The following is a 16,721-nucleotide window of genomic DNA, read 5'->3' as shown; positions in this document are numbered from 1 at the left end:
CAACCTTCATTCCCCACTCAAAACTCAAAACCATTGTAGCTGCACGCATAACCAGATGGAATAGCTATAATAGGCACCTCTCGTTCAGGCCTTTAAAAGTCCTTCAAGTAGTTCTGCCGATCAAGGGATTTCTGGGTTGCAGCGTTATTTCACCACAGCCAGCTGTTGAATGGAGGATGAAATTGCAAATAATATCCACGAGTTGGTCGCAGCTATTTTTCGTTCATGCGATTTTCGGTAGAGATCGTCGAGAATTTTTGGCATGGCCAACTTTGCCGTGAAATGACGCTCATGTGAAAGAGGCCTAAAGGCCAGCATGTGATTATTCTCAGCAAGAGAAACCAAGTAATCTTGTAGATATGATACATGATGTTATAGCAAGGTTTCGAACAAGAAGAACCCCAAGTAGATTCAAAAGCTATAACATCATATACTTTTGTTAGCCATTAAAAGGTATAATGTCTACATGATTACTTGGTTTCTCTTGCTGGAAACTATCACATTTTGCTCTACTGGCTAATACTGTACCAAACCTTTTTTCTTTTTATCCAAAGATCAAAACACACGTCCACAGATGGAGCCTGAAGTTTAGACATTCACTTACAGGAAAACTGTAAACACTATTTTGGAAGCAGTTTTCTTCCTTTCCATAAACTGATCCTGTACTACAAACATTCGCAGACACGAGACAGTGGAGGAGGGACAAAATACAACAGGCTGCAAAGATTTCTGCTTTAACTCCAGCTAAGGATACGTTTTGGGGCTGGACCCAGCCTGTTGGAGGAGGAAGAGAAAAAGAAGGGCTGAGTCTATTTATGTTATCCGAATAACGTCAAGGAACAGCTACATTCAGGTAAGAGGAGGCTCGTGTACTAATATACACTACATGGTATTGCTGAAAGGCTCTTGAGGAAGTTCTAAAAAGAAACAAAAATAAGCCAGAAGTGGTAACAGAACTTACGGCATTGTAAACATTAGATGACAGAGCAACTGAAGAGTTTACTGAAGTATACGAGAGCTCAGCAGGCCCGCTACACTTTTATATTGATGACAGTTATAGGTCAAAGAGTCACAGTCAGAGAGGGGCTATAGTTATTAAGCGGAAGTGGGGGCTTTCCTATCTCATTATACTCACAGAATATTTGGTTGTGTCATGTGAAACTAAAGTGTGTGAACAGGAGTTGGCAAATGTCCTACAGTTCCATTGCCAAGCAGAGAGAAAGCTCAGAGCAAGACACTCAAAGAGAGATGATTAATATGAAATACAGGAAAGAATAAGACAAAAGAAAGGAAATGGATTATGTTGGAAATACTTACCTAGAGATATCCTGATAAAATATGCAAGAAAAACAGATCATGGTGGTAATTGTGCAACCTTGTTTGTTACTAGAGATGAGCGAACGTACTCGGATAGACACTACTCGTCCGAGTAATGTGCCTTATCCGAGTACCTCCCCGCTCGTGCTGAAAGGTTCGGGTGCCGGCACGGAGCGGGGAGCTGCAGGGGAGAGCGGGGAGGAACGGAGGGGAGATCTTATCTCTCCTTCTCTCCCGCCCGCTCTGCCCCGCTCCCCGCTGCGACTCACCTGTCAGCAGCGGCAGCTCCCGAACCTTTCAGCACGAGCGGGGAGGTACTCGGATAAGGCACATTACTCGGACGAGTAGTGCCTATCCGAGTACGTTCGCTCATCTCTATTTGTTACCCAATACACAATGATGAAAAGTATCTTTGTCTTGAATGTATAATTGTAGAATGATCAAGTAATCAAACATCGTCAACTGCTGACCGTTTTGTCCCAAATCTCCTTTACATTTATTTTCAGATCATGGGCACCTTTGTTCCTTTATTTGCCATTGTTGGATACCTATGTCTAGTGCCAAGCACATCTTGTCCAGCCATCTGCAAGTGTCTTACTACAGCCCGGTCTTCAGCAGACTGCTCGTACCGAGAGCTTACACATGTTCCAGAAGGTTTTCCTGAGAATATATATCAGCTAACCCTCTCTGCCAACAGCATCAGTGAACTAAACAGAACATCCTTTGCTGGTATTTTGAAACTTACATCACTGTGGCTAAAATATAACATGATCACTACTATACATGCTGGTACATTCCAGTTCCTCACCAGTTTGAAAAGCCTAGACATTAGTCATAACCAACTCAGTGAGTTCCCATGGACGGATCTTTTGACACTTGTGGATCTTGAGCTCCTAAACCTCAACAACAACCAGCTGGCTACTATTCCATTTGGAGTATTCAACAACTCCAGAGGTTTGAGATCTTTGCAACTCAGCAACAATCGGTTATATTCATTGCCAGAGGGTCTTTTCGATCCATTGACTTCATTGTCACATGTACAGCTTCATAATAACTCCTTCCATTGCTCTTGCTCCTTGGCATGGCTGATAGATTGGATCCAAAGAACTTTGATCACAATTGACAGAAAAAAAGAAATTATCTGCCTATCTCCAAAGGATTTAATGGATATCTCATTAGACAAGGTACCTGACTTACAGTGCAGAAAACCACTGGAGGCAGTGAGTGATGATCCAAATTGGGGTAATACTTTGTTATTTTGCAAAGAGGTAGAAGTGCCTTACTTAATAATCAAAAAAGACAAAGATGAGCAAAAAGACTACAATGACATGGAGGTAACAATTAGAAAATTTAAGAATGGAAGTGTCACAGTAACTTCTATTAAGCAGGGTACAGCTTATCTCTGCCGTGAATCCAACTACACAACAGAAAATACCGGGGAAATTTCAGTCACTCTTGCCCATCATCAAATTCCAGATTGGCAAATAGTTCCACAGGAGAAACTTCTACTTCTTCTAGTGTCCGGACACACAAATTCAGGGTCAACAGTTATGGCTATACCTATGCTATTTTGGTTGGCTGTGTTTATGGTATTATGCCATAAAGTTTCATGATCACAATGAAAAAAGTATAATAATCTAACGTCTAAGGAGTTTGGGGATATTATATGATATTACACATCCAACAGAAAAACATATTCTACACATAAACTCTTGTAGTGCACTGTATAAGCTCTCAGCTTTAAATTCACAGCTTGTATTGTGAACACCAGAAAAATATATGAAAAATGTAGGACGAATAGAGTAGTCAACACACATATTTAGTAGTACATACACAAGGTGAAACAAGGAACCACAGTTAGATGATAGAACACCTACATAACAAAGAAGGCACTCACAATCATATAAAACAAATGAGAGTAATGCTCTAGTGGAGAAATAGATTTTACTAAACTACAAAAATAAAGGGGTCACCATCCCTCTACAAAACCCCACCCTGCCCAGCAGTGCTTCTAGGGGATAGGAGGGAAGGGAGGTGGGAGGTAGACTATGTTACTAGAATGTCCCCTGGTTGTTGGCCAGGTGCTATTTAGAACGTGAGGTAGATCCTCCATTGATGGTTGTGGATCCTCGATGACTAAGAAGAGATGGGTTGTGAATGAGAGTATATGCAAGACCCCAGCGAGCCCTGGCTAAGTGAGAACGTGCTCCCTTCAGCGATCGACCATCTGCTGGCATCAGGTGTATTCCTAGACACAAAGAAAAAGTGCTTAATAATTTGTGATATTTGTGAAGTGAAATTCAATAGTAAAATGTTGATTAAGTGGAGAGAAATCAATTTTAGGACTGAAGAAGAGTAATGTGAGGCTAATTACTGTATGGTTAGAAAATAGTATTGATAGCTATGTTTGAATGTGGAAATATGTACACTGACCAAATAACTCAGGGTTAGAATATTGCACATTAAAGGATGTCCAAAGGTTTAAACTTATTCCTGGTCATTGGGATAGGGGTTATGTGTCTGATCGTTGGGGTTCTGACCACAAGACTGGGGTCCCATGCTTCCCTGTATGAATAGCGCAGTGGTCTAGTGTGCTAGCTGCAACTCCATTCATCTCTAGGAGATTGACTTAAATAGTCAAGCGCTATACTCAGTCCCTCCCCGAGATTTTTGTGAAACTTGCATTTTATCAGTAGCAGCAAATACATAGGGGACTACTTGAAGTAGTCCTTGATATTCATGAGCTGCAAGCCAGCTATAGCCACCCCACCCTCCAGCCATTGATTGACAGTTGTCTGTCTATTACTGTGTATAGTAAGAGAGCTGCCAATCATTGGCTGGAGGACGGGTGGGTGTGGCCAGCCTGCAACCTATGATTATGCAGGACTAGTTCTGTGGCTGGTTGCTGCTTTGGTAATAAAATGCAAGTTTCTCCAAAACTCCTGCACAGATCCACACAGCAGACATATCACTGCGATCAGTGTGACAGGCATTACCTTATGATGCTCTCAAAGAGGGCTGCAAAAAGATGGCGACACATCCATCTGTTTAAGCACCAATGCTAGTTTCACACGGTGATCGCGGCAAAATTGCGTCTTTGATCCCGTGATTTTTGAGTGTAAGCGATGCTTTTTTTTGGAGAATAATATCGCACTGCCTGTGATAGAATCGCGCATTTTTTTTATTGCAAAAGTCAATAGAACTTTCTAATGTCAAAATTGCATGGCAACACGGCTTTGTTGCGCTGCAGTGCGATAAAAAGAAGCGTCCATAGGGAAACATGGGAGATAAAAAAATATAAAAATCGCACATTGCAGAAAGATAGAGCATGCTGCAATTTTTGAGAAGGAAACCATTGCAAAGCATTGGGTTCATAATCCGCTTTTTTTACTGACTCTCACATCAGGTGAAAATCGCATGATTTTCTCACCTGTATAAAACTAAGGGTGACTACCCACTACAGTTTTTTTTCACTGCGAAATTCGCAGCATTTTTTTTCTGCAGGGGTCTATGGGACTTGTAATGTTAAAATCGCGATCGCGCAAAATCGCAATTTACCGCGAAACCGTGATTTTGCGCGACCGTGATTTTAACATTACAAGTCCCATAGCCCCCTGCAGAAAAAAATGCTGCGAATTTCGCAGTGAAAAAAAACTGTAGTGGGTAGTCACCCTTAGGCTGCTTTCACACAGGCGACTTGATATGGATGCGGGAAAATCGCTGCGATATCACATTGGTTGTGTCACTACAAAGTCACACAAGGTACTACAAAGTCGCATGTGGCTGTGATTTCATTGAATGGCTGTGATTGGTTCATCGAGCGCTGGCTCTGATTGGTTCACGAGCGCCATGGCTTAGCCAATCACAACCAGCCCTTCCTGGAGGCAGGGATTTTGATCCTCCATTCCAAGAAGGGCTGGCAGAAGGCTGAAGATGAGTGCAGGAGGTGAAGAGAAAACCCGCGCCGGAGCTGACAGCGCTTCTTAGGTGATGTATTATTATTTTGCTTTTTTTTCACTGCAGTTGGGGCTTAGTTTAGGGCTTAAGTAGAATTTCCTACTGTAAGGGCGCCCACCCACTGGCGTTTGCGATTTTCGTGCGTGAAAAACGCTGCATTTTCGCGGCGTTTTTCCCGCATTTTCCGCGGCGTTTTTTGCCGCGTTTTCGCGGCTTTTCCATTAATTTCCATTGACTTTCATGGGTGCATTAGGAGAAAAATAAGGACACATATGCAACTGACAGTTCCTATGTTAAAAATCGCAACGCAACGCAAAAAAAACCGCCAGTGGACAGGAGTACATTCAATTCTAATTGCTCTTGAGAAAAAACGCAAAACGCAAAGAAAAAAAAATCGCCAGTGGGTGGGCGCCCTAAAAGTTGCATCGGCGTTTTTGTGCGATGCAACAGAAAGGAAGGCTCCATACGGAAACATGGGCTACAAAAAATTGCAAATCGCTGCTGTATAGAGCATGCCACGATTTTGTAGTCTTGCAATGTCGCAGGCTACAAAGCATCACTAGTGTGGAAGAACTCATAGGAAGGCATGGAGTCTACATTCATGCAGTTTATAGCACTGTCACATAGTGACGATATACGCTACGTTGTTAATGGGATAGCATTGCGTCTCAGAAATACGCCCATGTGATCTGATGCATTGAAATCCAATGCATCAGATCACTGCGCATATCGGCCGGCTGTGAAAATGGACGGCCAATATGCACTCATGTGAAAGAAGCCTTAGGATGGTTTCACACAGGCGATAAAATCGTGCATGCGAGAGAGTGCGTAAAAAAGCAGATTTATGAAACCAATGATTTACAATGGTTTCCTTCACACTAGCTATGTTTTCACTGATGCGATGTGAAGTGGAAAAAAAATCGCAGCATGCCCTATCTTTCTGCATTTCGCGTTTTTTTTTTTTTATCTCTCATGTTTTTCTATGGAGCCTCCATTTTATCGCATTGCAAAGCACGAACGTGCGATTTTCATGCAATGCGTTTTTAACGTTAGAAAACCTAATGACTTTCGTGCTAATAAAATCGCAGCAAAATCATGTGAGAAAAACGCAATGTTTTAGCAAGAAAAAGCAGCACTGATGCTCAAAAATCATGGGAAAAAAGATGCGATTTTGCTGCGATTTTCTCCCGCCAAAATTGCGATTGCCTATGTGGAACTAGCCTTAGGCTGCTTTCACACAGCATGTAAGCACTGTGGGCACTCCACAACAGAAAACCTGTAACGACTACGCTGTAAATCTGCAGTGGCTAAATGCACACCTAAAAGTTGCGAATTTGGCCACATTTTTAATTGTGGATCTACTGTGGGATTTAACCCTTGTATTTTAAGGGTTTAAAATCCATAAATACACATGCTGTGGTTTTAGAGTTTTTTAAAAGTGCCGCAGATTCATTGTTGAAAATTTCCGTTCCATGGGAAGGACATTTGTGAAGTCTCCTCCACATGGCTTGTACTGTAAATGTTGCAGCATTTCCGCCGTGTCAAAGATGGAAGGTGGAAAGTTAAGTTGAGGCTTTGATTGCATCCGATTCTTGGTATTGATTCCAGTTTTTCCGGGTTTTGCTAAACTTATCTAGTTTAAGTTCTAGAAACCTTCTCGTTTTCTCATAGGATTTGATTAAACAAATCTCATTTACCCTTTCTAGGATGGTTGGTGCATCTGTCCCTTTACAGTACCTTTTGCAGTGTATAGGAGGAGTGTAGTAGAATACTCCGGATTGATAAGGCATGTCCAGATCTAATAGGACAAATTCTGGGGACAACTGTAAGAGTCTTTACAGTACTTTGTACCTTCCTCCAAAATGGTTGAATTATCTGACATTTAAATCACATGTGTGATAGATTGCCATTCTCTCTGTTAGGCCTTAGTCAGACGGGCGTTTTTAGCCGCGATTTGCGCATGCGCATGCGTCCGGCGATTTTATAAAACCATTGCTTTGCAATGGTATCGGACACATGAGCGCTTTTTTTGCGCTCGTCCGCTAAATTATAGAACAAAAAATCGCAGATCGCACCTATCTGCGATCTGCGATTCCTGTTCTCTTCTCTATATGCGCTCAATGGGGCCGGCGGCAGCAGCGCCGACCCCATTGAGAACATATAGAAGACAAATCATTCTTCTCTGCCACAGCTGTAACAGCTGTGACAGAGAAGAACGATGTTTGCCCATTGAATTCAATGGAGCGGCAATACAGCCGCTCCATTGAAAGCAATGGGCTCCCGGCGTGCGCGGGGTGAATTGTCGGGAAGGGGTTAAATATATAAACCCTTCCCTGCAATTCATTCTAAAATGTGTTAAAATAAAAAAAAATTGTATACTCACCTTTCCGCTGCAGCCGGAGTCCAGCCGCGGCCGCTGTCAGTTCTCCTGAACTGCTTCTCGGCACCATTCAGCCGGCGGGGCTTTAAAATCCCCGCCTGCTGAATGATCTGCCTCTGATTGGTCACAGCCCTGACCAATCAAGAGGCCGGTTTCACTCACACACCCATTCATGAATTCATGAATGGGTGAGTGACTGCTGCCTCTCAGCGCTGAGCCAATCAGGGGCAGGTCTGACTCACTTCCATTCATGAATTCATGAATGGGTGTGAGTGAGGCATGCCTCTGATTGGCTCAGCGCTGAGCCAATCAGGGGGCAGGTCTGACTCACACCCCCTTCACACCCACTGCAGGACGGCTGCCGGGAGAAGGTGAGTATACAATTTTTTTTTATTTTAACACATTTTAGGATGAATTGCAGGGAAGGGCTTATATATTTAACCCCTTCCCGACAATTCATCCCGGGCTCGCCCGCAGCGCATTGCTTTAAATGGAGGCGGCTCTATTGCCGTCTCCATTGAATGCAATGCGCTGGACAGCTCCGGCCCGTTTCTAATGAAACGCGGCTAGGAGCAGATTTTCGGGCGATTTGCGGGTGACTTGCGCGCACCGGTCACGCGATTTGCGGATGCGCATCCGGCATGCGATCCGCAAATCGCGCGAAAAAACGCCCGTCTGACTAAGGCCTTACAGCGCCAACACAAAGATGATTAATTGGAATCAATAAGCATCAGTTCTGGGGTTTTATAGCATCTCGAGATCATTTTATAATTTAGTTTTTGCATGCTAGTGGAAATTGAGCGAGAAGATTATTGAATGGGTTTTAAAAATCGCAGTTTTATTGTTTCAACCTCATTAGATATAAAAGGAACTACAACGACTCTAGGAGAGTGGTGCAGCTTTTTGACTGTGTATCAATGTAATTGGGCCTCATATTCTAATTTATTTAATATATATTGATTTTCTGAGAACTCTCCTAGTGCACCAGTTTTTGAATTGTGCTGGACAGACATACAGTAGACACATATTACAGAAAAATGCCTCACCTTCCTCCAGGTCGGGTTTCTTCAAACTAGGTGGTTTCAGGAGCAAACAAAAAGCTCTAACCAGTGGATGACACTCACTGACCTCCAACAGCAAGAAATGACAATAGTTCCTGTAGCCTGCATAGAAACAAATTAATGGGTAACGTGAAGTCCATAAGGAAACAAAGAAATAATGAACTTATGAATATAATAGTATTAAGGGTGGAAGTATGAGAGGGGATAATGATTTCTAATATGTAGGCAGAAAGTCCTAGGTTTACAGCACAAAACAAGACAAAACAACACAACAAAGCTTTGTCTTTTTCTGGACAAGAAATGGTCAAAGAGCAGAAACTATATGGGTATTGGAGTCTTGCGTAACACCTACCTGGGTCCCAGCCTTGTACACTGTGTTGCATTAAACTCAAGTCCAGACGACAGAAGTGGATGACATTAAAGGTAACTGAGACCACAAGCCGGGCGACTGAGAGCAGTAAACCTCGCAAAATATTCACCGGGAGGAAGATATATGTGCACAGGAAGAGACTTCTCCTAAACGTATAGATGAAAAATATGTTTCAATGTCTGTATTTATATCATTTTCTTAAAGTGCCCATTCAGACGCCACATTTTCAGGCCCTGTGCTGTCCGTGTATTCCACAGACCGCACATGGACACGTAAAAGATTATAAGGCTATTCATGCTGCTGCTTTCTCACATGGACCAATGGTTTTCATGGACAAGAATAGCACATGCAATCTGCAGGGTCTGTGAACATTGGCCAGTACACTGTGTCCTTGTGCTTTTTGATGTGTTTTGAACCTGATTTCTATGAGCACAACATGGACACGGTTATGTAAATGTCGCACACGACCCCAACAGCCATCCCATGGACTACTACCTGACTATTGCTCTTGTGCATTACATTGAAGCAATAGTCATTCTGTGAATGGAGGCGGAACAGGCTGGGGATCATTCCAGCCCGCCTCCATTCACAGTCATTCAAACATCGAGTGGCTGCTGTTTATACAGTCTGACAGTCACTTGGTATTAAGTTCCGCTAAAAACTACCAACTCCTACAAGTGAGCGATTTCTTGCCCTGTTGGTGACTGCATGTAGATGAATCGATTATTGCCCAAATTCGCTGTCCAGCGATAATTCGGGTGATATCGTCCCATGTAAAGGTACCTTTACTTTAACACAGAGGTTCACTTACTTTTTCTCTATGCACTGTGGATGTTTATTCAATAAAATACATGAATGATACAACTGTGTATCTTATCAGATTAGTTACATTGTGTTTGCTTATAAATGTGACTTAGATAAGAAGCAGACCACAGTTTTATTAGTAATCAATGCAGAAATCAAGGACTGTAACCTTTTCTTGCAACTGTATATCAAAGGGACATGTTAAGAAAAGTACATTTTATATGAGCCCAGCCAACCATAAGTCACAAACATGGTGTGAACCCCCAGCCTAAACCTAGCAATGCATTTCCAGTAGAATCCTTTCATACTACCACATGCAGTTGAGCATTAAATTATAGGCAGCAGCTTATTGTCCATAATGCCTAAAAGTAATCAATTTTTGAGTTTGCAAGAATAATGTGATATCATTTTCTGATAATGTCCATCTAATATTTCCATAAATAAAAAGTGCCTCGTGCACAAAGGTAAAGCCAGTGCATGCTCCTAAATGAGTGATGGACAAGTGGTATCTGTCATGCAGAAAATTGATATCAATGGAAAGACTCAGGGTTGTGCACATAACCAACTTTACAGAACAAACTGTCAGAACATAGACAAGGAAGTGAAATGGTTTTTCGCTTTTCACATCTATACCCCATCAGGCTTTAGTCTTTTTTTCATATCACTAGAAAAATCTATATTTCTCTTCAGACATAGTTGTCAGCTATAAATAAATATCTATGGTTCTGTAGTTTTCTGGGTCAGGCGTCCAAAAATATAACATTTCCCATGTAGCAGCAACATATTCTGCAGTACTCTACAGAGAATGTAGATGTGTACATACCTGTTAGTAGTCTGCCGAGGACTTCCTTGCGAGAAGATGAAATAGGCACAAAGGTGCTGAACTACTGTGACCAGGAACAAAAGTAACCAGAATGGCCTGAAATACAAAACATTCAAGTTATGGAGTTATGATAAATACTTAATTTTCTGAGTCTCAAGAGATATTTCTGTAACACCACAGGTAACTCCTAACTCCTAATCCATAACACTATAGCATGTTGGTCAATATATCTGTAGTAATGACGAAAGCAGAAATCGAAACGAGGGTTGTGGTCAATGGAACAAACTTTATTACTTGTGGGTATTCACTTCAATGTTATAGCAAAGAGTGATTCCACGGCCCAACAGGATCAGGGCAAGTCTAGTTAACAATGACACAGCTGTCATGTAGTTCTCTCTCATTCAAGCATGCTACAAGCATGGCCAACTGCAGTGGTGAGGGAATCTTGGGGCAACATTCAGGGCAGGATTAGCACGTATCCAAAACTACTTCTATGTTTCTTTTTATAGCAATCGTTCTTAGTGGTTGGCTGGCCAAACTTCACAGGTTCATGCTCAGCTTACAACAAGTCTAAAAAATGGGGATAAAGTCAGTAGGGTGCAGCAGTAGAGACTGCCCACTTGACAATTGACAACCCTGGAGCTAGACCTAATAGGAGCCTACTGGTGTTAAGGGAGGTATGATAAAAAAAATGGGAACAGAGTCACTGGGGCCGTAGCTGCAGAGCCATGCAACCCCACACTGATTTTATCCTGTGAAAGGTCCTCTTTAAGTGTTTTTTCAGGAGTTCTAGAATTAAAGGGGCTTTTCTGGCAGCGCCTGCTGGGATATATCAGGGTTGGAGCAGAAGCCACTGCTCCTATCCATGTGTAGTAGCCGGCTATTGTTCCGACCACGGAGTATCCCAGCGGGGGGCACTGATTGAATTATGATTTTCAGGGTAGGGCTTATATTTCAAGACCCCCCCTCCTGAAATCATCGCTGCGGGGTTGCCTTCATCCCATTGCTTTTAATGGGGTGGCCGCAGCGCCGTTCTATTGAATGCAATGGGATAGCATTGTGGTCCTCTGCCACAGCTGTGCAAGCAGCGCATTTTTTCGCGCACATAGGCGTGCAAATAAGCATGCTCGTCTGACCTTGGCTTAAAATGGGATATTGGAAGCACATTTTTCCAAGTATGCATTTATAGATAAAAACTCAGAACTAGAGATGAACGAATGTGCTCGTTTAGGACAATTACTCGATCGAGCATTGATTTTTTCGAGTAACTGCCTAATCGGGCGAAAAGATTCAGGGGGTGCCGGGGGTGAGCGGGGGCTTCGGGGGGAGTGGGTGGGAAAGAGAGAGCTCCCCCCTGTTCCCCCCTGCTACCTCCGGCTCCACCCCGCCGCCCCCCGAATCTTTTCATCCGAGTAGGCAGTTACTCGAAAAAAACGATGCTCGATCAAGTAATTGTCCTAAACGAGCACGTTCACTCATCTCTACTCAGAACTGACAGCCCCAAATAAAACAAAACTCTTGACATGTCATACAAATGGCTCCTAGTTTGAATATAATTAGTATCAGTACAATTCATCCAGCATACACATGTATACTATTTTCTTGAACCTTGATGCAAGTACTGTATACATGAGCTTAAGATATGAACATGAAGCCATAAAAAGATTAGAAATGCAACATACACAATTTTAGTGTAATGATCATATACAGCGAGTGAACCTGTCCAAGAATATAACAATGAATGATCGATGGTTTGAAAAATCATTCGATGTATCTGATTGACCTTTCTATCAGGACAAGTAGTACACATATACTGCCATTTTCAAACTCAACCATAGCAGCATATGTATTGTAGATGTTTTCTCCCTAACTTTTTTGTGCATTTGGCTTGTGCAATAATCATTATGCTCACTTGGAAATTAAAAGAATGTAACCCATTGTGTAATGTAGCAGTACATCTTCCAAACACCATTTTTCTCATCACGAACATTTCATGTGCAAAATATGTTGCATACATTATACATACCATGTTTTTTCTAGGATATGGAGAATAATCTGGAACTTTCCATATGCGATTGGAATTATGATAAGAAAGGTAACAACCAGGTGAACAAGAAACAGGACCACATGCTGTAGGATAAGACCTTTAGGGACAAGAAGCACAAACACCTGTACATGTGTGGTTACTTTTCCCTAGTTAGCATCACCAGTTCATAATTCACTAAGTAACATCTTTAGGACTAGAAGAAAAAAATACCTATACAGGTCACCGCAGCTTGGTAACTAATGTGACTCATCCAGCTGGCAAGGGCTGGAGGAGATGGATGAAGAGAGCGGGGCTTCAGGAAGACTTGCGATACCTGACCAGCACACAAAGACTGCAATGCCCATCTAGAAAAACAACAAATTTACAGTAAGTAAGAAAACAGGTAAGAGAGGACATGTAATACAAAAAGAAGACACTGTCTTATATTAATGTTTGCCCCCCAAAGAGGCACAGTGTCTTATTTTCTGGGGGTGTTTTAATACTTACCTAGCAGGCGGGGTTTGAGTCCCTCACACTGGGCTGTGGTGCTCTGACAGTCTTCTGTGTATTCCTCAGCGCTGAAAGAGCATTCTCTTCCTGGTAATGGGGCCTGAATACCCTGCCTCCAGCAAGAGATTGTGGATCACGAGCACTGTGGCTCAGCCAATCAGAGCCGGTCATGGATGAACCAAACACAGCCATTCAATGATGTAAATCAGTCGACATTCGGGTGTCATTTAGGTGAGTATGTTTTTTTTGTTTTTCATGTAGTATGGCTAGGGCTTATTTTCGGGGAAGGGCTTATCCCCCCCCCCCCCGAAAATCACTGTAGGGGTTATTATTGAGGTAGGTCTTATTTTCTGCTTCCCTTCATTGCTTTCTCTCTCTCCCCGTTGCTGGGAAATCTCTTCATCTCCCTTTGCTGGCTGGCTCGCATACTCTCCCATAGGAGTTGATGGAGGCTTCTGCTATTTTCTGCCAAAAGATAAGTCAAAACCTATCTTTTCACGCAGCAGGTAATTGCAGTCACTGAATTCCGCCCCTGATGTCCTATCGTTTTTGTTGCGATTTTTTGACACGGCTACAAATTGTTCACCTCTAGGTTTCATTAGAAAACCATTGGTTCTATTAGTCGCAATTTTTTGATGCATGGAACTTAGCTGCAGAAAAGCGCCCATGTGAAAGAGGCCTAATGATGCTTACTAGTGCACAGTGTGCATCAAGTAGTCAGAGAAGTGGTTCAGCTATCTTTGTTTGCCCATGACTAGAGGGTTGCTTTACAAAGCTTGCCCTCCTAATATATATGATCACTGGGAGATATAAGTCATTTTCTTTAACTATGAAAATTACCTATGTATTTTCACCATTTGTCACAGAAACCTGATAGATAATTGTTGTTAGTTACGTAGTTATTTAGAACCACATATATGGACAATAAGCAAATTAGTTCTCCTCCTAAACAAGAAAACCCCTCTCTCTCTAGTGCCACCTATTTGAGATAACTACCACCTTCCTTTTGGAGAAGAGCTAAATTGAATGGAGCATTGCCTGTAAGCCCCCAGCCTAGCAGCGTCTCTACAATGAGAACACTGCCGAGTGTTGCATGGTCAGGCATACTTGCCTGGAAAAGTTGGATTACACTGAGTGAAGCTCTAATAGCTGCCATAGGACTTGTCAAGGAGCTTTCCCAAATGTAACTCTGAACTGCTGACCATAACAACTTGACAGAGGAGGAAAACTGAGCATTAATCTCTGTTCATTCAGGTGAATGGGGCTAAGCTTTTAATACCAGGCACAGGCCATGAGCGAGAGTGGTGCTGATTCCAGATAATAGCAGACCAATTGTTCTAATGTAAATCAAGCATTTTGCCTGCATATGAATTCTGCTCCAATCCCTACCAAATCATCTTACCTGTGTTTGACCAGCGATCGCAGCAGCATTGTTAGTGTAACAGTACAGGACAAAACCAGGGCAGCAATGTAACAGACTGTAGAGGAGAAAATGCAAATATGTTACATTTCTTCACAGAGAAATAAGATTGTCTCAGAATATGACTAAAGGCAATGGGTTTTAGCTCAATCCTTACATCAACCAACATGTCAAATATATGTTTTCCACATGGCCAGTCAGGAGTAATTATAGTTTATACGGGAGGGGGTTATTAGCAAACTGGGCAGAAAGCAGAAGAGCAGCAATTTTTGTGCTTGCAAATTTCACAATTCTACCAAGCGTGAGAATAGTTTGCCGAAGGGATGTATGTACCACAAATATCACTTGAAAAGCATACAGTACTCAAGCCTCATAAAGGCATGTATACACAAAGTGCAATATATCTTCTAACAAGAATGATACATTTCCAGGCAGAAAAGATTTCTGAATAATGAATTTCATCATTTTTCATCATCAATGATTTGTTTATTTGGCAGCAGAAATGCAGTCCTAAGCTCTCGCTCACGACCTGAAGGTTGTGAGTTCAATCCCCGCTTGGTTCAGGTAGCCGGGTCAAGGTTGACTCAGCCTTCCATCCTTCTGAGGTCGGTAAAATGAGGATTCAGCTTGGTGGGGGGTCATAAATAAATTACCTGAAAGTGCTGCGGAATAAGTTGGTGCTATGCAACAAACAACATTTATTTAGTTATTTTATTTATTTGCAATCAGCAATTATTGTAGGAACACTACCTGTAAATTCACACGTTACCCAGAAACACCATTTTATAGACTATCTTTAAATTTATCACCATAAAACGTTGAATAACTTTGTAAGTGCATTGCATTATCTTTCTTGAGCTGATCCCATAGTACAGCCCTTATGAAGTGGAGCGTTGCATTCAGATTTCTTCCAGTTGCTGTGCCAAGCAGTCGGCATCTTGTCACCAAGCTGCCTCTAGCAACTCATGTGGAGCTGCTATGCCCAAATGCCAGCTGGGAGCGGTAAGGCTGACAGTAAATCAGAGCAAATAGACTTCACACAGGTGAGAACATGCGGCATGATAATGGGAGAAAAAAGATCATGTGCTGTGAAATTGAAGTGGAATGATGTGCTGCAGATGCAGGGGGAATAATGTGCTGCAACAACTAGGAGAATGATGGACAACTAGGACAAGTGGCATATGGAATACTATTCTGCAGGGGCAACTTAAAGCAGTGTGTCCAGGGTTAGAAAAAAGGTCTGGTGTTGCTCCAGAAATAATGCTATGTCTGGCTATGGACTGTGTTTTGTATTGCATCTCATCCTCATTCAATTCAATGAAGCTGAACTGCAATACACAGCTCATAGACAGGCGAGGTCCTATTTCTGAATGCATAAGAGACCCTTTTTCTAATACTACACAAACCCCATTAAGGATGTCCATGGTAGAGAGCAGTTCATTTTGGGAACCCACAAAATACCCAGATGTGGAGGTATTATATGTTTCAAGTGTAGGGCTTGAGATGTTACCGCCAATTTTTTACAGTCTTCTGAATCAGTGACCCTAACAACATCGTTGACAGTGACATCATTAAATGGAACACACTACTTCACTGGCAACACAATCCTCAACTTAAAGGGCTGGCATTGCCTTTAATGCCAATACCCATCATGCCCCCAGCTGTGATTTTACCACTTATTCCAGGAGTTTAGAGGTGTCATGTTGGCCAACCCAAATATCATCACATGCACTGGGGATAATCAGCCCATGTCATGACAACCATACCTTTCTGATGACATCATTGCCAAGTCAGTGACATCCCTTTGGCCCCTTTGGTGTCATGCCCACAGTGTCATCACCTTCTGTGGAGACTGTAAGTAGGTGCAGAGTTGTCACCCTATTCATGCCCACACGCTGATTGCAACAAAATGTCTGTCTTATGTATCTGCGAAGCTGCAGCTTGCCCCGTCGACTGTGCCCTCTGGACACTGATTGATAGCTCTCTGTGTATTATTGTGCGTAGAGATAGCTGTCAACCAGTGTCTGTGGGGTGGGCAGGGGTAGCCTACAGC

The 16,721-nt window shown here is 42.4% G+C and overlaps 2 protein-coding genes across 2 annotated transcripts in view; one reads left to right on the top strand and one right to left on the bottom strand.

The window, feature by feature from the left end:
• The first annotated feature begins 758 nt into the window (after positions 1-758).
• Positions 759-4,781, top strand: LOC136612186 (immunoglobulin superfamily containing leucine-rich repeat protein 2-like). The gene is made up of 2 exons (XM_066592366.1): positions 759-853; positions 1,824-4,781. Exon 2 carries the CDS (start codon positions 1,827-1,829, stop codon positions 2,928-2,930), a length of 1,104 nt encoding a protein of 367 aa, XP_066448463.1. The 5' UTR covers positions 759-853; positions 1,824-1,826; the 3' UTR covers positions 2,931-4,781.
• STRA6 (signaling receptor and transporter of retinol STRA6) overlaps positions 3,402-16,721 on the bottom strand; it is a 63,611-nt gene continuing 50,291 nt past the window's right edge. Inside the window, exons 12-18 of the mRNA XM_066592365.1 lie at positions 14,651-14,726; positions 12,970-13,103; positions 12,739-12,856; positions 10,713-10,808; positions 9,068-9,231; positions 8,701-8,817; positions 3,402-3,565 (exon numbers count right to left, since the gene is read on the bottom strand). Coding sequence (XP_066448462.1) covers positions 3,402-3,565; positions 8,701-8,817; positions 9,068-9,231; positions 10,713-10,808; positions 12,739-12,856; positions 12,970-13,103; positions 14,651-14,726 — 869 coding nt within the window. The remainder of the gene's footprint in view (positions 3,566-8,700; positions 8,818-9,067; positions 9,232-10,712; positions 10,809-12,738; positions 12,857-12,969; positions 13,104-14,650; positions 14,727-16,721) is intronic.

This window comes from Eleutherodactylus coqui, chromosome 2, assembly GCF_035609145.1.
Source record: "Eleutherodactylus coqui strain aEleCoq1 chromosome 2, aEleCoq1.hap1, whole genome shotgun sequence".
Taxonomy (NCBI): Eukaryota; Metazoa; Chordata; class Amphibia; order Anura; family Eleutherodactylidae; genus Eleutherodactylus; species Eleutherodactylus coqui.
This window is presented reverse-complemented; position numbering and strand designations above follow the sequence as displayed.

Bases quoted from the DNA above. Each gene is read 5' to 3' on its own strand.
- LOC136612186 (XM_066592366.1), top strand. From the start codon at position 1,827: ATGGGCACCTTTGTTCCTTTATTTGCCATTGTTGGATACCTATGTCTA.